Source organism: Trichoplax adhaerens, genomic scaffold (genome assembly GCF_000150275.1).
Source record: "Trichoplax adhaerens TRIADscaffold_18 genomic scaffold, whole genome shotgun sequence".
Lineage (NCBI taxonomy): Eukaryota > Metazoa > Placozoa > Uniplacotomia > Trichoplacea > Trichoplacidae > Trichoplax > Trichoplax adhaerens.
The window spans coordinates 873,476-895,463 of NW_002060960.1; the positions used below are offsets into that span (position 1 = coordinate 873,476).

Sequence of the window (21,988 nt, forward strand, 5' to 3'; positions counted from 1 at the left end):
CTAAGGCTATATAGCGTAACATTTTAATTGATTTTTTAAAACGTAGCCCAGAGTTTTCGGTAGAATGGAACGAAGGAACATCCAGTTGTCTAAATATAATTCTCGAAGTAAAGAAACGTTCATGTTTCTTCAATTCCCACGTAATTCTAGCATTACAGATTAGTGTAATAACTAATGGTGTAACGTTAATAAATGTGCCTGAAATTAACAACGAGTTTCGAATAAAATCCAAACTAGAATAAAGTCTGCAAAATGCATGAATTGAACTTTCTTCTATGGAAATTAAAGACCGAGGCCATTGTATAAGTGATATAATCCATAAAGCCATTAAAATTGTGAATACTTTCTGGCGCTGCATTCGGCGGCGTGAACGAGAACGATAGGTTATAGTATAACACTTTTCTATGGCAATAAACGTTAATGTACCATTAATTACTAAAAACGCAGACATAGGTAATGGCAGAATAAAGCCGCACAAGATTAGTTTCAGAGTCGGAGAATTTCGAAGTGGTGAATTATATGTGATCAGGACTAAGATTGGAACCAGAGGATATAAAACAGCAACGACCAAGTTAGCAAAAGATAGATTCATTAATCCATAAAATGAAGCTGATCTCATTTCTTTATCTTTATAAATTATATATATGATGTAAGTATTAACAATAATACTGATCGCGGTAATTATTCCGCCAAGAATAACGGTAATTATGATAGTTAATAAAGGTAGAAGTAGATTATCTACATGCGTTGCGTTAGTATCATTTAGGGTCATACTTTCAGGATTATTATCACAAAATTTACTGGTAAAATGATAAAGAGATCTCAGTATCGCTTAGGAATGACCTAGTAAAGATCGCTTACTTTTTAAATTACTTTAATTTTCTTTACATTTTATGAAATATAACTGAATTCTTAAACGATTGTCATTAGAAACTTGAATCCTTTCATATCACGAACAAAACTCAAACAGCTAGTTTATCAAATATGAATTGAAAAAAATTTATAAGACAGGGATTATTGTTTAAATATTAAGCAGCGGATAATAGTTTTTTGCATTTTAATAAATGGACTGTAATATAGGTTAATTTAATAGTCAAGAGTTTCTATGGCATTTCATGATATAAATAACCAGTACCATTCAGTAATATTAAGTGTCATTACTGTCTGATAAATGTCAAGATCGATGCTTGATCTTTGTTTATAGCAACCGGATTATGTACATTTGTCTAACTCTTCTAAAGAAGCCAGTACATCGATTACTGTGGTTTAATTTGGCTTACTTTTACTTGTAAGGTATTATACGATTATGCAGACTAAAACGGGTTCAGTATACATTTACAGGTAGAAGCAAATACCGTTAACTCTTGGTAAAAAACTGATTTTCAGGCTATTTGTTGCCTATTAATCATTTAACTGTACACTTTACTATCAAATTATACTCTCACTTTCATTTTCTATCTAGTAGCTTTGTACTAGTATTATTTCTGTTATTTTTTCATGCTAGATTTATAAAATAATACTATCCTTGTAACATGACGCTGCTTTCTAGCTCGATATTGATATATTATTCAATAACACACTCTTTGGCTATCATTAACGTGAATATGAATCGAAAACAATTTATAAGACAGGAATTATTAATTTTAATATTAAGTAGCGGATAATAGTCTTTGCATTCTAATAAATGGAATGTAATATAGGATAATTTAATAGTCAAAGAGTTTCTATGGCATGTCATGATAAAAATAACCAGCACCGGTCAGTAACGTTAAATGTCATCACTCAGGCTAATAAATGTCGAGATCGATGCTCAATCTTGACATATAGTAACCGGATTATGTACATTTGTCTAGCTCTTCTATAGAAGCCAGTACTTCGATTACAGTGATTTAATTTGGCTTACTTTTAGTTCTAAGGTAATTATACGACTATACAATCTAAAACAGGCTCAGTATATTGTACAGGTAGAGGTAGAAGTAAATACCGTTAATTCTTGGTAAAAAAACAGATTTTCAGACCATTTATCGCCTATTAATAATTTAACTTTACTTACTGTAATGTCAAATTATACTCTTAATTTTGTTTTCTATCTGGTAGCTTTATACTTGTATTATTTCTGTTATTTTTAATATAAGATTTATAAAATAATACTTTCATTATAAAATGAGGCTGCTTTCTAGTTCGATATTGATATATCGTTCAATATTACACTCCATGAATATCATTAATGCGATTATCTGTATCATACTCTACCTTACCGCAAAACGCAACCAATAATTATTGAAAAGGCTTAACGCATAACAAAACAATACAGAATATTTCTAATTAATAATTCGAAGAGTTATTATATCCTTATCTGTCAGGAAGTCGCTAGGCATTATGACTAATCGATAATTATAACGCTGGAGAAAATGCTTGAATAGGGCTCTTTGAAATACAACCTTATGCCTGTCATTTGTAAACAAGAAAGCTGTCAATAATCTAAGACCGTATCGTGATATTCAAGTAATTGATTATTTGTATTATCCCTGCTATTGGAAATTAATTAATAATATTAAGCGATAGTATACAAAAACAACTTTAAAAACTATCGTCTTTTTCTCAATTTTAGAGTCGAATCGAAATATGCCTCGTGTAGATTGCTGCCCTCATTTATCCAGTAAAATTTAGTCATTTAAGATATTGCAAATGCATAATTTTTCTATCGACTTAAATTGATTAAGAGTAATTTTCCGTTGAAGTGGTACGTAAAGTAAAGCTGTAAATAAAAACTTTTAGCCAAATTTAAATGGCTTTTACTTTAATTCGAATCAAATTAATAAAATACTTAATATCCGTACGTTTATTTACGCCTTTACTATGCAATCAAATCGAAGAAATTTAATTTGAAGCAAGAGAATATTTATAAACTACAAATTGGATTATCGATTAACCTTCTGAACAATTTGAATACTTCATTCGCCTTATATCTGTACTTCTCTTCTCTACTTTCTCTACTAAACTATCTAATTAAATCATCTATTAAATGCTTCGTACAGTTTCGTTAGTAGCGTCAAAAGTAGGTAAATGCCTACTTTGAAGCATTCTTTCCCTTAAATTAGAAGGCTGTAAAATTTTTTTATTTCATATTTACCTCATGTTACTCCACTAATTATAGTAGTAGGAGCTTATTCAGTTAATCTGACCTTGATAACGTGTAAGAAGATAGTTTTCGAACCTAGGTAGCTACATTTTCATCAGTGATCTTATTGCTGTATTAACGTTGTCATAGTACTATTTAAATTAATTAAATAAGTTATCTATGAGGATGCAACTCCAATTTAACAATTCATCTATTCTATGCTTTATGACTTAATTTAAACAATTTCTGAAATTTGATGAATTTACTATAATGTCATCGGTAACAGCAATATGAAGTCATTAACTTATTAGAAAATCTTGGAACAATTTATTAAAAATTTTCTTCTAGATTACTATTATTTCATTAATATTTTATATAGATTGAAGCTTTATTACTGACGCTATCATTGTCGTAAATAGATTCGAAAAAGAGTTTTATTATCATTACGATATTCTAGAATTTAATATCGTTCATTTATCGAATTGACGAGATCTTTATTCAGTGAAAAGCAAATATCTTCATTAAGTTATCGACATCAAGCCAGTTTGCCCTTATAGCTAATACTAATTGTTCATCTAGTAACACATATGAAATCGTGATTCTTCAGTAACGAAATTGTTATTTGATGGACCAATAGCTTAATCTATGAATTCCTACTTTTAAGTTCTAAGTTTCTTGATATTAGATCAATACACGCAAAATGTATGAACTTTTATGGGAAGAGAAGTTACGATTCACAATTTATTATTTCAAATCAGCCAAGTACGCGTTTAGAGACCTTTATCGAATTAACTATTAAGTATTAAGAGAATAAGAATTGATAACTAATAGAAGATATTAGTTTTCGGCAATCGTACGGCACTGTGTTGCCTCCAATTTAGAATTTGAAACAATATTGATGTTCGCAGGGTTTAATTATTGTATCATAATCAAGGTAGTGCTAGGATTGTATCGTTCTTACTAATATGGAATTAATTTGCTATCTTAAAGCAATTTAATATAACTCATACCTTCATCGAAAACAGCAGTTACGAATATTATTCATAATAGCATATTACTGCTTATATATAATTAGTCTTTATAAATAAATTTATCGTTATAAGTAATTAAGTAACTGTAGTGTGTTATATTAATTACGGTAGTTCACTAATTCTATTAAAATCTTTAAATTATTTTTGCGTCTCTATGTTAAGAAAATGCATCTTGAAGTCTTAAGCTTAAAAAACTTCAAGAAACCGTATACAAAGTATCAAGAACGTGTGAAACGACAAGATCTTCTGTTTTGTTAAGCTACTTTTAAAATTGACCAAAAAGCAATAAAGCAATTTTGTAGTGGTTGGCGAAATCTTTTTATATAAAAAATATAGAGGATTGGACCATATAAGCCTGTCAAGACTCCACAGACATACATAAATGCGTACGATAAGCCGATAGTAAATGGGCTAGCTTTGTATGCATACCCTAAAACCGTTGCATAAAAACCAAATAGCCAGCAGAAAGAACATAAAAACTGACTCAAAGCAACATGTCGTAGAATCTTCACCGCGTTGTTTAATTTTTGATTTGACACGTTCGTTTCACGAAAGTTCTGAAGTTTAAGATCTTTCAAAATAGCAGCAGAAATAAAGAATCGATGACGTTGTTTCAATTTCCACACAATTTTAGTATGGCAAATGCACATAATAACGAATGGAATTGCAATTCCAGCAGCAGATAATGTTAGCATAATCCTGCGAGATACACTATTATCTGTATAAACGGTGCAAATGCCTTGTATGTAGCTCATATCCATAACTAGAACAGTACGAGGCCAATGTTGAATCATTGTTATAAACCATAAGCCGACTAATACTGCAAATATTTTACTTTTTTTGACCTTTCTTTTCAACGTACAATCTTGATTTAATGTATAATACTTCTCTACAGCAATAAATGCTAAAGTGCTATTAGCTACCATTAATGATACAATAGCAATTGGTACAGTAACACTACACATGATATACGTTATCCATACAGAATGTTTCAAAGGTGAATTATACGTGATTAGCATAAAAATTGGCGTAAAGGGATAGAAAGCGGCGACCAATAAATTGGCGATAGATACATTAATTAATCCGTAGTACGTTCCTGATCTCATTTCTTTATTGCCATAAATAATATACAGCACATAACCATTCGCAAGAAAGCTAATCATACTTAGAAAGGTACCAATAACAGCCGTAATTTGAATTGATGTTAATGGCACAGGATTAGTTCTGTTGTAGGAGGATATAAGAAAAATTGATTGATTTGCTGTTGATTTTCCAAGCATGACTCTTTACTTCAATGGTGAGCTGAAAAGAAATCAGTCAAAAAGAAGCATCTTCAATAAGTTTATCTATCAACATACGTCCATGAAATACTAAATGATAAAATTCTTACATCTCAAACGTGTGGTCTTTTAATTTGTACTTAAATATTTTTTTCTCACTCGATATCTTGTTGTCGCTTAAATCAATAGCGAGAAATTAGATATTTTTATGTGTTATCCTTGATACTAAAGTAAAAATAACGGTCAATTAGCTAAACAAGGTATCATTTTTAAACGAAATTTATTTATAAAGAATTATAAAGAAAAATCTAAAGATACGAGTAAAAATAAATTAATTAATTAATTCAAAGTAATAACGCAGTAAATCTTTTAATTGAAATTTTTATAAATTATTGTTATTACATAAATTACCATATGATAGATTTAATAGATACAATCATTGATTCCATATGAATGACTTACATGTGAACAAGTACCACCTTAGCCTTGCTTTTCGATGATTTGAAGTTAATGCGATCAACTATAAGATAGATAAAGTTTGATGATTACATTTTTCCATTGGGAATTAGTTCTTCGTTTCACTGAATACTTAAATGATTATTGCGATGTGAATTACCTTTACTTTCTAAAGAAGTTCCTCATTTAAGAAGATATTGGAATGTCTTTAACTAAAGAAGAATAAATGTCATGATATTTTACAGTATTATTGAGATGTTTTACTTGTTCTTTAAAATTGAGAAAATTAGATTAACGATATATAAGGTTTAGTATCTATTCCAGAGTATTATTAGTGCATCAAAAATGGAAGAAATTGTGAGCAGCATTAGCAAAGTTTTGGATGACAAAAGAAAAATTCACTTATCCTGTCAGTTCCAACAATAAATTATTTCTTAGCTTATCCTAATTTTTGTTTAATAATCAGTATGTTCGATTGCATTGCTTGCTTTATTAAAACTTCTATTCATTTTTTTATTACAATCCTTTTGAAAATCTGATTTTTTACCGAGCTGTAGTAGCATTAACAGCGATTATGAAGTGCTTCAAGTTTAATAATTTTAAATGTTTAAAATTTCTTATTAATAAAATATGTAGGAATGCATTTACACTCATTATAAAATTCGAATTACTTTCCGATATTATTCCTAGAGCTTAATTTGTACCATATTTGCCTTTATGCATTTCAGAAAATAATTATACTTGTTATTGTTTTCGATATAAATCCGCATTTTACTTAATAAATTAAGATCTCTAGAGCAATAATCTTATATTGGTGGAATGGAAGCAATAACTTAAAGGTAAATTGGCTCTAAGCGAAAATTTTACTAGTATACTTTAAAAATAGCGATCACCAATACACTTAATTTATAATGATTTTAATTTCGACTTCATTTCATGTATTTTTGTTTCTGCCGTAAAATAAAATACCATATCTAATGTTTTGGACTTTTTCAAAATACAATTTCAATTAGCCTACTCTATTTATAAATTGTGTATGGGAATATCCCTTACATCTGCATATTCATTGTTATAATAGCAGTACCGTATTAAATTCATATTTCAACCAAAGTTCGTAAATATTCGTTGATAAAGGAACTCTTAACTATTCTCTATCATTCTACAATGAAGTATTATCATAAAGACGCCGTGCTATTTATAGATTGCTTTTATGATTGAAAGAGAAGTTAAGCCATAATATCCAATTTTTGCTATGATTGCAATTTTATAAGTGATACTGGGATATCTGAGAGATATGAAATATAAAGTTTTCTATTGTCTCTAATGTTTCGTTTCTATCGGTTATTGCTTTTTGTTTAATGTAATTGGGCAGTTTCTAGCAGCGTTAATAAAGGATCAAATTTCGAAATAAAGTCATTCCTACTTTTGTTCCTGGCACAAATCATTTGTTAATTAATTAAACTGATGTTACTATGATATGATGATCATGAGTAATTTATCTTCACACATTTATCATGAAAGTAGCTATCATTGACTGAATATGATCGGAGGTATGAGGACTTATCTCGTCATTACTTATAACAGAGAATAACTCATTGTATTATTAGACGTAAAATCTGGGTATCGCATTCAGCCTTTTTATCCTACTTGAATAGCTGGTGTTTCAATTCTAATATAAATATTGTAGACTGTAATTTTTGTCAAAATTAACTATTAGTAAGTAGCAGTATCGTTTATTCGCTTTTAAATAGGAATGTATAAATTCCAGAGTAAAATTAATTTCAGATGGTCAACTGTTACAACTTCCAAATTTTGTAACAAGTACTAGATCTGCACTCAGTAAGGAGACCCAATAATTAAGTTGAAGAAATAACTTTATTGTTAAAATAATGAGTTTATATACTTTCATTTTTGTGACCTTTGATCTACTGGCGTAGATCCCAAGATCATCACTAAGAGAAAGGTTTCCCTAGTTTAGACATTACAAATAGAATATCACACCGAGTATGGCAACATGAGAATACATATATAGATAAGCTTAATATAGTACCATAACTACATCTATATACGCATGACGTGATAATAACATCGTGATATTTAACCATATATAGAAAGAAGGTAACATACTAATTATGTAACTATCACAGAACGTGACATCAACACTTCGAAGAAAGTCAAGGAGGTACTATAGATTTTCCGATACGCAAAGTCTATCATATTCATATAGAAATGAATCAATTCCGGTTGAAAGGTAAGATTTATTTTAAAATAACAATAAGGGTCGAATAGTTTTCACTAATTAAAATACCCGACGTAGAAATTAGAAAAGCGGATTATGTATATTTTTGCAAAAATTTAATCCTGTAATATCAAAAGACTATTAGTTTATAATTGCCTAGTTACATAATTGTGTATATACTGCTATACAATTAATTGCAATGTTTATGCATATGAATGGAATTATTCTAATATTTAAAGCATCTCTTTCACTTTTGTCACCTATGTGCATGTCACGCACCACTAGTGGCAAAGTAGTCTACACACGTCAATGCTTACGAAGAACTCCACTTACTGACTTAAAGAGGCGAGATTAGCTATATCACCGAATAGTTCAGTTCCAACGACCGAATAATATAGTGCAATTATAGCGTCACTGTTAGTGTAGACGAGGTAGTCAGAGATTTACTACTATTTATTACTGAAGAAATCTTGACACCCAAGATTATAGTCGTTACAATTCAATAGCAATTGATAAACTAGTTGACTATCTAACCGACTAACTAACTAAAAAGTAGTCTTCATCAGGACGAGCTTATGCATCGTAACAGTGCATAATCACTAAACCTTTGATATGGGATTTAAATTACAATAAATTGCCTTGCTCCTCTAAAATATTTTACAGTATATCTTAAAACGGACATAGAATATTGCAGAATCCGAGTTCGAAAATGCTCAATGCTTGCTAGAATTTAATAATTTAGAGAAGAAATTTAGCTTAATATGGTTTCAGCTCAAAGTCGTAATTGTGAATAACGATTAATCAAAATCTGATCTACTGATTATATTATCAATTATGCATCCAATTTTCACCGCATAAAGTTTATATATTGGATGCAGTTTACAAATTTAATTATAAGATGCGACATCAGAATAATTGATTGCTGCAGCAAGCAGCAAGCAGCTTTTTCTTTGTTTGAAGGAGCACAAACATTAAATTTTGAGCTTATAGTCGGACTGCATGCTGTCCGTAAATAGTAAATAAATTATTTATTCATTTACCATATATTTTGTATTTAGTTATTTAATCAATGTCCGTATTAGTAAATTATCATGCTATTTTCTTTCATGAAATATCTGTATTGGCCGATACTAAAATCAAAGTAATAAGCTTATAATATTCGTACTGAAATACGAGGAAAATCAGTGATAATACTCAGTTTAGTTAGCATAATGAATTTTAATTATTCTTTGAATTGCTTGAGTGGGAGTCGTTCTATTTTTTATAATCTTTTTCGATACATTAGAAGATGGCCGTAATGATTACAGAATAAACATGCAGATGAATCTATCAGTAATTAATCTAAAGTTCTTTTTCCTGAAATGAGTTAGAAAGTATTTTGCTGCAGAAGTAACTTAAGATACTTATGTATCAGTTAGCGGGGAGTTCTCCACTAACTGGTATCTATGAAAGCTGTCATCAATTAATTATGTGTTATAATAAATAACTATATTGTTGGGATACTATTAACCAACGTTCGATGAATTAAATAAGTTTGCTTTGAGCTCTTCATGTTTATATCAATATATCTCACAATATGTAGGTGTACGTTCAATCAAAGTAGCTATTATTAGATTTTTACTAAATGTAAGGCGGAATTAATATCCAGTTTTAGATACGAAGCTATTTTAATGCAGCAGAAACGAAGAGATTTAAATAGGGCTTCCGTAATATCTTATAGATTCTCCTTAAATTCTTGTCCTATACTTATGCAAATGAATGCTGTACGATAGCTTATTCCATTTTACTGCTGTTCGAAAATAAATACGTGCGAAATAATCATTCAATTATACCATACCAGATAATATGAATAGTATACAGTACATTTCAATACTCTAGGCATGTTGAGGACATATTTTGCTTACTGATTTTTACAGTAATTTGCAGTCCCTCGATATAAAGATACAAATTATTACTACATCTATATATAAATAGGCCTTAACATCGTACTATATAGATCTATTATTTTTATTTGTAGCACGAACAAGTAAAATTTAAAGTAATTTTAAAGCATCAAACATTCATGAGATTTAAATACATAAATAAAAATCAAAAGAATTCGATATATTTGCATTATTGCATGATAATGCCATTACTGGTGATTCATTGGTAATATTGAGGATTAGAAAATGAGATAACGAAGACCATTAATTTTTAATTAAACAAGAGTTATATACTGTACCGGCTATACATAACTTGCTTTTATATGCTCGAAACTAATTTGTGAACAAAAGCTAATTGAAAACTGCTATTTTAGACTTAATAGTCTATCAAACCGACATTTAAAGTTTATTTATCAACTGTATATACTTGCGTAAGAACAAGATACTTTTATAACAGAAACAGAAAACCAGTTCCGTTATTGCTTATGCTAATTTATACTCGCTGATAAATCTTAAATATCTTTAGAATCTTAAAGTAATATTCCCTAAAGCGTCGTATGATATTAAGTAGCAAGCAGAATAATGAATTACTGTAACAAACGTTTTCAAAATCGTATTCATACAGTAGTGCATCTAACGCTAAGCTTTCATGAATCTATCCTTCATTTGTACCAGCATGCTACCTCCACTACGAAATTATCAGCAATAAATATTGTTATTAAGCAAGATTTAAAAGCGTTATGATATTCTATAGACTTGAAAAACTGACGTTATAATTTGCCATCCTTAAATTGCCATCATATATCAGTTTATATCCTATCAACAAATCTATGTACACACACATCTTTCTACAACAACATAAACGGTTACTTAGGCTATTTTTTGAGGAAGATCGAACTAGAGTATAATAGATAATTGTATCATACTTGGCACAGCTAAACATTTATTTAAATATCGTCATTACTACCATAACGGATCCATTATATACTCTACAGAATTATTATTTATGGTATCCTCTTTAATTGAATATCTTCAGGATATTCATCATAAGCGTTCCAAGACTATAATCAATTAACATTAATCACCTTATGAGAACTCTTACTACAGTACAGCATAATTTATAGCAATAAAACACTAACTATCGTAGTAGTAGTAACCATAATTAATTAACATTAACATATTAACATATTAATTACCTTATGAGATCTCTTACTACAGTACAGCATAATTTACAGCAATAAAACACTAACTATCGTAGTAGTAGTAGTAACCATAATTAATTAACATTAACATATTAACATATTAATTACCTTATGAGATCTCTCACTACAGTACAGCATAATTTACTGCAATAAAACACTAACTATCGTAGTAGTAGTAACCATAATTAATTAACATTAACATATTAACATATTAATTACCTTATGAGATCTCATACTACAGTACAGCATAATTTACAGCAATAAAACACTAACTATCGTAGTAGTAGTAACCATAATTAATTAACATTAACATATTAACATATTAATTACCTTATGAGATCTCTCACTACAGTACAGCATAATTTACTGCAATAAAACACTAACTATCGTAGTAGTAGTAACCATAATTAATTAACATTAACATATTAACATATTAATTACCTTATGAGATCTCATACTACAGTACAGCATAATTTACTGCAACAAAACACTAACTACCGTAGTTCTTACTGTAAGTCATTATTAGTTATCTCCATCTACAAATAAGAACCTGTAAATTGAGTCATTTACCCTTCATGGTGATTTATACCGTGATAAATGGAAAAGAAATTGGATAGCATCATCGTTCCAAACTCTCCTTCCAAATTTTGGAAATTTCGGGCATAGCCACCGCCCAGCGCGTACCTGCACGGTCTTCTTGTTCCAGCAATTCATTTGGTAGAGAATCTTATTGTGCGACCTAGCCCTATACGAACCAATACAGTTTTGACTACTGTACGGTAACATGGTATTACGCTGGTCTAGCTAGTCGCATCGGACCTGCTGAGGCAAACACCTTAGCATAGTCTATCGTTATGATCGTCTTTGGATGATGGTGCAAAAGTTTGTTGGGCTAAGTTTTCTACCATCGACTGGACTTGAAATAGGAATTTATGCTTAAGCTTTGTGCAGTGGAAAGCAAACGTACTATAGCTTGCATCTGTTAATAGAAAGTTCAAGAATTGGCCGGCACTATTAAGTAAACCATCGAATTTATGACAGCCAATCGTGCCATCATGTCTGCAACTCCCTAGTAGCAGCTATCGTTTGTGCAATTATCTCGCACCTTTTGCCAGGTAAAGTACCCAATTAAGTTGGTGATGTAGAGGATTGAAAAGGAAATGTTATAGCGGATCTTGTCAATTGGATAGAAAACGGTTCTTATACATGATTAGCGTATAGTATAAACTCGTTTGCTGTTGCTCTCCAGTTTAGTAGTATGTGTAGTACGCGGCTGCCATGCTGCTTAAAATGGAGACTAAGCGTGCAGCTGCCAACAAACGTTTCCAGAGTCAAACTCTTCCACCAAGGATAGGGGATGCCGGAATATCGAGTTTTAAAATCGATTTTATAAAAATTAGCAGTGACATGACAGTTTTTAACTATTTGAAATCAAGTTCAACTAAAGTTGAGATTAGCAATCACCATTTGCTGTCTGACCATTATTTCGTAATTGTAACTAGTTAATTTAAGAAATACAGTATGCAACGCAGATGGTGCATTGTACATTAACTAAAAAATTTGTTATCACGCTTAGAGTCATGGCTTATGAAATGAAAGATATCTTATCCCATCTCTCGCGACGAGGTTTATTCTTAATTGGAACGAATGAAGACAAATTGGGTCCTCTTGGCATACTACTAATGAGAAATCTTTACCAAGAATGGTGAGTCAAATCAAAATCAAGCACATACTTCATTGCTAATGATATACGTATATTCTACACTATTTAATCATACTGGAGGTAGATTCAATTATGTAAAATTAGCATTCGGATCAGTAAATTTAGGTTGTACCCTTAGTAGATAACAGCATATTTAAATTGATTAATTTCATTACTTCGTGGTAAGTTAAATATGACTACTAGCTATTCGCTTAGTGTATGCAGTGCATCCAAACTAATGACTGTTGAGACGTTGCGACCAATGACTAATAAGCATTGGTGATTATGCTTTGGGTAAATATTAAAATATTTAATATTTTCCTACATTTAGGCGAAAATCCATTTCTATTATTCGTGGTAAAGCTTGCAACGTCTTGGAAATTCAGCCGACTACACTCGATAAAGGTCTAAACGTAAGCCCAAAGTTTGATTAGGAAAATGTTAAAATAAGGATCCTGTACTAGTAAAATTTGAGAAGAAGCTCGGTGAATAACACCCATTAATGTTAGCCGATTTTACTATACATTGATGATATTCAAATTATTATCTTTCGTTAATCAAATTTTCATTATTGAATATTAGGATAACATAAAATCGTTGTCTGATAGCTCGAACAGCCTACTGCACTTTTGGAACTTGGATAGGTACGCGTATACCTCCGAGATTGGATAGTGATACATGATAAGATTCTACATCGTACTAATATTATCTGTTGCTCTAAAACGTTTAGAGTTTCAAATATTCATTAGTTATGACATCCACGGATGATATTAGCCAATTTTATCAGTGAATGACTTTAATTAATATGTGAAATGCTTTATCGCAAATAAAATTACAGGGATGGTTTAACATCAAGACAAAATTCTATCAAAATGATGAATCCTGCGCTGCCTTTTGTACTAATTCGACGTAATCCAATATTTTTACAAATACTACGTGTAATATTGATGTGCTGTTTTAACCATTTTTACATAATCATAATAATATGGTATGATGAAATTAAATCAATTATCAGCGCTGCTATGCAACATTTGCATCGTATTGATACAGTAAATGGACGTTGCGTGTGTTTATCATAATATTGCTTTACCAGCTACAGTATTAACTGAATGTTGAAATGTTATAAATACTTTGATAAGTCATTTACTTTCTACTCGCTTTCTCACTTCGTAACGTAGAGATTAATAGCGTATCTGGCGGTGAAAGTTTCAAAGCCTTTTTAAGATTTTACTGCTCACCTAAAGAATCACAGTTATGGTATCATACTTGGAAGAAGGAAAGAGCAACTTGGTGGAGAAAAGTAAGCCATAATTAAGTAAATTTATGCAATCCACTGTATATATTGCTACAAGTTAAACCATTGTGTATTAAATGAACTGACTTGGTATTTGGCAGTTATCTATTAATAGACCTGGGCGTTTTGTCCTGGAAGAGGACAGCTTTGATGATAGTAAGACTTACGATAGAGCAAGAATAGTGGTATGTTAATTTGACGGATAAATTATAAGCCTGCTAATTTTATATATACGTGTAGATAGTGTTTATCAGAATTATTCTTTACCTACTAGACGTCACTTTAAAGCGTATTGATAGCTATACTGTAGTCATTAATTGTTGCTCCAACGGTTAAAAGACTTGTAAAAATCAAGATAATATTTTTCCATGCATTCTCGTTTTTACTTTTGCTAGCTATCGTACAATAATTATAAGGAAACTGTTGAAGATATTTCATATTGTAAAGATAGCAATGAAATTGAGGTTATATCTAAATTCTTTCCATATTAATTTTAGTTTATTTTTACTAAGAATTATTCTGACTCGTTATTTATAGAAAAATATATGTAATAGTAATAATTTTCATTCAATCACATGTTCGTCGTACATGACTCAAGGTAACAGCTTTGATTTTGGAATAAGAATTACGCAATTAGTCAAAGGTGCACCGTCCTATATTTTAACTCGTACACTATAATGTTATTTGTGTAGGAGTATTGGCTTACCTTATCGATTCATATCACTGCAGGCAGTTAATGCATGCTAATGGTGCCAGTAAAGATGGCTTTAAGGTAGAATAGATTAATTAATACTATTACTTGATAACTGAGAACATAGAAGTCAACAACTACTCCATGATATTCTTCGATAATGAAATAAATCCAAGTCAAAAGTTTTAATTTTAACTTTTAGTCACTAAAGTTACATCCGCGACTATCTCCGATTAAAGCAGCTATCATTCACCCCAATACGGACAGGATTCACTTTGTAGAGGTAACTCTTTGGATATTTGGTGAAATTGGTTAAATTAGTTCATGATCCATACTTGAGATGTCTTAACAATGGTTCGATATTGCATTTCTATGGCGTATCAGCTTGCGGAATATTTAGCTAAGAAATTAAATAGCGCTGAAATAGTTACTTGGATAGAAAGTGCTAAATGTTTAGAGGAATGTTACAAAAAGTAAGTAACCGTATACCGATTTAGCAGAAGTACCTTCTTACAGTAGAGATATAATTGAGAGTAAGTTCTCGATGTTCAGACGCTTAATAATGTTACCTTTATTAAATTATTTTCTACAGTCACGATGAAATGGGAACTCTCTTCTGCATTGTCATAGACGATAATACTGTTAAATATGGCGATGTAAAACTGCGACATCGAGATACAGGCCTATTGGTATGCCCTTAATGATTATTGCTAGTTGTACGTATTTCTACTACACCTTTGATTGTAAATTAACATCAATTGTTCAATTTCGCATGTATGGCTTGGATAGGAGCAAATTCATCTAATGGATGTTAAGCTATGCATAGAGAGGGACCTGCAAAATTCGTACGAAGATAACCTCCCACCAGATCTACAGCGGTAATACTGTAGGAAATTGTTTGATTTTGGCGATTACTACGGTAACGGAGTTCAGTTTCGACCGAAAATGAATATTTTTTCACTATCAAGTTATTAACAAAGTGTGATTCGATAGAATTTTACAATACGGATAAATTATTTAATAGTTCAATACTAGCGATTATATCTACTGGTGTACACGTGTAAGCTTATGGACGTAAATTATTTTAAACTAAGCTTTATTTTTAGTGACAATTATAAATGACTGCTCTATAAATTTTTGTATTATTAGCTGACGCAGTTCTCTTAAAACCAAGTTACAAAGATCGTAAACAGCGCAAATATACCAAGCTGGCTTTATTTCAGATGGGCTTCGAAATCTTTTCAATTGAATTTGCACTATCTCTAAATAGTCTCTGTACGCTCGTATATAATTTATACCAAATAAGTGACAGTTATTTAAAGTTATTTTGTTTTTATCATGGTTTTTTAACGCCCTACAGTGGAGTTTGATCTGTTTCAGGTGCATATGCGTATGCATGCTATTCTGCTGACGCATTTTGATACTTATTCTCTGCCGTAAAGTTGTTAAAAATTAAATCAGATGTATCTCGCATTATTAAGGTATTTTATCGTCTAGACGATTGTTCCTATTCTATGATGAGAAAAATGAGATGAATGTAAAAATTTGTTGTTCTCCTGTCCATGCAATGATACGATCGATGCCTGCTGTAGCCTGTGTTGCTACGTACTTATTTATCGTGTTGCAGGCAAAGTAGGATGCATTGCCACATGAATAAATCGTCCAGTGTCTGTAACTTTCTATAGCCCTTGTAATTGCTACCTATATCTGGAGTTGTAGGTACACTGTCACGACTCATCGACCTCCCCAGCTTAACAAAAAGTTAGTTGATTCAATTTTTGTGAAGTTGGGTGGTTGTCTGGTTGAGCAGTCCTTGGTGCTGTAATGACGATGTACCTGTAAATCAATAAATCATCCAGTATACTGTAGCTATCGAGGAACTAACTAATTGATCGAGGCAAACCTACTGCAGTGTTGACATTTTCCACTGTTTACTTTGCAGTTTGCAAACCTAGTTTAGCATGACGTAATATTGCATGACCTTATATGGAGAATCCTTCAGAATTTACTTTTGTTCATCACTAGGCAGAATCATATCGGTTGATAAGTTGATTTGTATAGACTTCAGTAGATAGATTGTGTAATACAGTCTAGTACGATAGATTTTCAACCAATGTACGATACTTGGTGCATAGTAAAAATGTACTAAGTAGTTGCATCTAAAGCAAATTGAGAGTTCTAAGTGCTTTCTTTTCTCCATTTCTGAGGGAGAAATAGAATAGAAGAAAGGTAAGAGCATAGACTGCAATCATGATCATGTTGAAAAAACACCTCTGTAGGTAGGAAAATGCAAATCTACCGAAGTCGGGGGCCTATTTGCTCAACCAATGTATTGTAGTTTGTGCATTGTAAAAGCGTTATACTAGTTGCATCTACAGCAGCTTGAGAGTTATAAATGCTTTTGAGGGAGAAATAGAATGGAAGAAGGGTAAGAGCATAGACTGCAATCGTGATGATGTTGAAAAAACACCTCTGTAGGTAGGAAAATGCAAATCTACCGAAGTCGGGGCCCATTTGCTCAACCAATGTATTGTAGTTTGTGCATTGTAAAAGCGTTATACTAGTTGCATCTATAGCAGCTTGAGAGTTATAAATGCTTTTGAGGGAGAAATAGAATGGAAGAAGGGTAAGAGCATAGACTGCAATCGTGATGATGTTGAAAAAACACCTCTGTAGGTAGGAAAATGCAAATCTACCGAAGTCGGGGCCCATTTGCTCAACCAATGTATTGTAGTTTGTGCATTGTAAAAGCGTTATACTAGTAGCATCTACAGCAGCTTAAGAGTTATAAATGCTTTCTTTTCTCCATTTCTGAGGGAGAAATAGAATAGAAGAAGGGTAAGAGCATAGACTGCAATCATGATCATGTTGAAAAAACACCTCTGTAGGTAGGAAAATGCAAATCTACCGAAGTCGGGGGCCTATTTGCTCAACCAATGTATTGTAGTTTGTGCATTGTAAAAGCGTTATACTAGTTGCATCTACAGCAGCTTGAGAGTTATAAATGCTTTTGAGGGAGAAATAGAATGGAAGAAGGGTAGGAGCATAGACTGCAATCGTGATGATGTTGAAAAAACACCTCTGTAGGTAGGAAAATGCAAATCTACCGAAGTCGGGGGGACCCATTTGCTCAACCAATGTATTGTAGTTTGTGCATTGTGAAAGCGTTATACTAGTTGCATCTACAGCAGCTTAAGAGTTATAAATGCTTTCTTTTCTCCATTTCTGAGGGAGAAATAGAATGGAAGAAGGGTAAGAGCATAGACTGCAATCATGATGATGATGAAAAACCACCTCTGTAGGTAGGAAAATGCAAATCTACCGAAGTAGGGGGCCCATTTGCGTGATAGAGTTAGGGTTAGGATTGATGACGCCCGCTTGAAAGCCACACCTACTCATGCGCAGAATGATGAATGAATTAGCAGACTATATAAATACCAGTGTTGACTGATGTATTGATTTAAAATCTTTTTTTTTTATTGCCTTGCACGAAGGAAAATCAAGATCAAGTTTATTCTTAGCAAGGAAGATGTTAAGCTTATCCCCATCGATCGAAGTTGTAAAAGTAGTAGCACCAGTAGAAAGTCATGCAGCTCCACAAGTTGATCTTGGTATAACAAAGGATAATAAAATGGAAGATACTGAATCAACTCCTAGTCCTAGCAAGAAAGTCCGAAAGCCGTTGGACAATAAATCGAGAGCATTATTTAATTTATCCATTTTATTTGCTGCTGCAGCGATCATTGTCTTCATATTTGCTATACCATGTCCATCAGCTAGTGATCGCAGGATATGGTCTACAAGTATTCATAATTATTCCATCGATTCACCTATTCAACTTTTGCTAACGAACCAAAGTCAAGACTATGTTGTTCTGATGACTGCTAGTCTGAACCACACTTCGATCCTATCTGACCAAGGTCCTCACCAACAATTGCTAGCATTGAATAGTTCCAACGGACACCAGTTATGGAAATTGGATTTAAACGGCAGCGTGACACTGTTATTCTGTCCTGAAGGCCATTTACCTCCTACAGATCGAGGTTATCCATTCGATTGCTTAATAGCGACGTCTACAGGCGATATTCTTGCTATTGAAACGTCGTCGTTAACGGTACTATGGAATCGACGCATCCACGATGTTAGCCATGCTGATTATTGCAACTCTGCAGCTATCATACCTGATGTAGATCAAGATTCTTTTCAAGACATTATGTTAGCTTGTAATACGTATGAGAATTCGATGTTGAGTAGGTATTGGTTATTCTTATCGGCAACGATGGGAAGTGTTATAAATAGATCAGTTGCGGTCAAAGACGAACAATTTATCGCCGATTCCCTCATTATCGATCACCGATATAACAATCAAGCCGTTATTTATTTCAGTGTCTTTCTTCGCAATATGTCTAGTCGAGTTTCCTATATGAACGTTAGAGATTTATCCCGTATCCATACTGCTACAGGCAGCAATGATATGAGCACTCAGTTCTTAATTCAAGGTGGAATGATGAAATGGCCTTCGATTCTCGTCGATCTCGATGGCGATGGTCAGAAAGATATTATAACAACTTTCACTAATGGCACAATTATTGCCACGCTTGGTGCAACAATGGCTCGATATTGGGTTGTTCACCTCCGTCACTCAAGTATTGTCAAGTAAGTCGAAATCAGGAGGATTTTAATTGATAGTGTAGAAATTGAGACGATTATCTCAAGACTTTAGTATCCAATTTGATCAATGACCAAATTCGTCATTTTCAGCTATTAATTATAGAATTAATTATTGACCATTTACTCGAAAGCACTTTCGATACTGTAGCAAGAGCAAGTCGGTAGCATACGATAGTTTCTATTGTCCAAGACTCTTCGCACTATATTTCACAAGATATTTAGTGGGTAGATTTCTCTCTGCATTTTTTGTCTGTAGAGTGACTAAGCTTCTATTCCATCTAAATTGAATATCTGAGCTATACCATTTACTATAACACAAAGAAGTAATCGTCAATTTTGTTATCCTATTTTTCTCCAATGTAAATGAAAGTTGAGCGTCTATCTTCTCTATATTATTTATCTATATTACATCATTGTTGCGCCCGCTCTTGAAAACAGAGAAGTGTATTTATTATGCCTTAAAAATATTTTTTTATAATCAAAACAAATTTCTTGATTACTGAAAAAATTTTTATGATCATGGTCAATTAAGGCTCGACTAATGCCCAAATTTTACAAATCAGCTCATTATTTAGCCAGTAAATTTGTAGAAATTCATTTTTGAAGTGAAATTAATTGTAAGGCTAGTGCCATTTTGGTAGCTAAATTAATGATGTTATTTCGTTGGTGTTTTTAGTCTTCCAGCTCCAGGCGATTACAACAACGACATCTATCCGGATATTATGATTAACTTCAAGGTCATTAATCAAGACTTGAATGACTATGTCATCATTAATGGCTACAATGGTAAAATTTTATCTGCGGGTGGCGATGAAACGCAATCCCAGTTAAATTACATGCCAAGTAACATCATTTCCGTTGCTACATCCAATGAAAGTAGTGATGTATTTATTTACCCAGTAATGTTTTCAGGTATTTATCTAAATGAAAATGTTTATCATAACAAGTTTTATTTAACAACTGCAATCATTGACTGAGCGTATTTTGGATTTTTACGATAGATAATATAAAAATATCTAAAAGAAATACTTGCTTCCCTATTTAGGCAACACAAGTTGCAAAGCCTACTCCGACAATTCGACATGCAGTCAGGCACTGTTGTTGGGTGCTCATAATTTGCAAAATAATTCGCATTCACCCCTGCTACTGGATACTGTTTTACCTCCTCAAGGAGATGTTATTGAAATGCAATATTCATCAACCGCTGCTGGTTTTGATAAGATTACCAATCACTTTTGGATTATAAGCACAATGTCATGGAAAGTTTCCAATGGAATGATGGATAGTTACGTCTTAAGTATATCGAAATCTTCCTTAGATGGCAATTTTAAGTGTGTGACATCCGATAGTAATTTTGTAGTACCCTCTTGTAGTGTTTCGCTTCAAGTCAATTTTCTAAATGTAACTTCTCAACCTTGGCTATCCTACATGGGTACTGCTGGTAATGGAATTTATACGCCATACTAGTAATTACTGTTTGACATTCTCCTTTGCAAGATATAACTAGAACGCAATAATTGATTACATTACTACTGAATTTGATTTGACAACTACTAGTAGATGTAATATCATGCCGCCGTTAACATATTCTGAAGCTGTTTCGGAGCAATGACTGCTCGTCTATGTAACAGAATAGGTCGCTGTGTGATGTTGTGTAACAATAATATATTATTTATTTATCAATTTTATATCATTATTGCAGCAGGGATTACGACCATGACATTGAATGGAACCCCCTGTAAAGTTTTATTGAATTGATTGATTTTAAGTATATGACTCATCGCACCATAATCATTTTAACTCAAGAAGCGTAGCTTCCATCCTGTTCTCGATTAAATAGGACTTGAATATTATTGAAGAAATAAATATACGTGTAAATGTTTATTACTGTGTTGCGTACGAATCTCCATTTCAAAAATTTTAAAGTAGACTTTTCTTCTAATTTCAATTGATACTGTATCAACTACAAAGATTAGAAAAGTAGCTACCATACTAAATTAAAGTTACTTTTAGGAAATGATTACAATCATATTACTGGAGTATTTTCACTTCACTGGACAGATTGACGTCACGATACCGTATAAATTAAAGGGTGAAAATTAGGCGGACTTGCGTCTATTGGCAATAGAAGAATTCGTTCATTCCTCTATAACATCTATCTGACATGAAAGTGAATGGATGGCACTTTGATTCATTCAATCGATCGTATACATTCGTTGTGGTAATGTTATCGCTGATCATGCAGCAATGAGAAACGAACTGGCCTGGAGGATCGGAAGAGAAATACTGCAAATTTTATACCCTACGTTGTTTCAATTTTGCAAATAAACTACGATGATGTTGGGATAAAATTAGAATTGTTTACAGTTGAGATTGCAG

General features: G+C 32.1%; 3 protein-coding genes across 3 annotated transcripts; 2 read left to right on the top strand and 1 right to left on the bottom strand.

Moving 5' to 3' along the window:
- Positions 1-4,406: 4,406 nt before the first annotated feature.
- On the bottom strand, positions 4,407-6,611 carry TRIADDRAFT_60891 (uncharacterized protein; the record flags this gene model as incomplete). Its single annotated transcript, XM_002116857.1, has 3 exons — positions 4,407-5,376; positions 5,895-5,952; positions 6,593-6,611. 3 exons carry the CDS (start codon positions 6,609-6,611, stop codon positions 4,407-4,409), a joined length of 1,047 nt encoding a protein of 348 aa, XP_002116893.1.
- A 6,220-nt stretch (positions 6,612-12,831) lies between these two features.
- TRIADDRAFT_60892 (uncharacterized protein) lies at positions 12,832-16,574 on the top strand (the record flags this gene model as incomplete). Its single annotated transcript, XM_002116806.1, has 14 exons — positions 12,832-12,956; positions 13,285-13,366; positions 13,536-13,597; positions 13,792-13,862; positions 14,132-14,253; positions 14,349-14,432; positions 14,643-14,711; positions 14,785-14,845; positions 14,940-15,019; positions 15,141-15,221; positions 15,323-15,411; positions 15,531-15,627; positions 15,728-15,816; positions 16,436-16,574. 14 exons carry the CDS (start codon positions 12,832-12,834, stop codon positions 16,572-16,574), a joined length of 1,251 nt encoding a protein of 416 aa, XP_002116842.1.
- Positions 16,575-18,467: 1,893 nt separating this feature from the next.
- Positions 18,468-21,076, top strand: TRIADDRAFT_60893 (uncharacterized protein; the record flags this gene model as incomplete). The annotated part of the gene is made up of 3 exons (XM_002116807.1): positions 18,468-19,594; positions 20,286-20,521; positions 20,655-21,076. 3 exons carry the CDS (start codon positions 18,468-18,470, stop codon positions 21,074-21,076), a joined length of 1,785 nt encoding a protein of 594 aa, XP_002116843.1.
- Between the last annotated feature and the right edge of the window lie 912 nt (positions 21,077-21,988).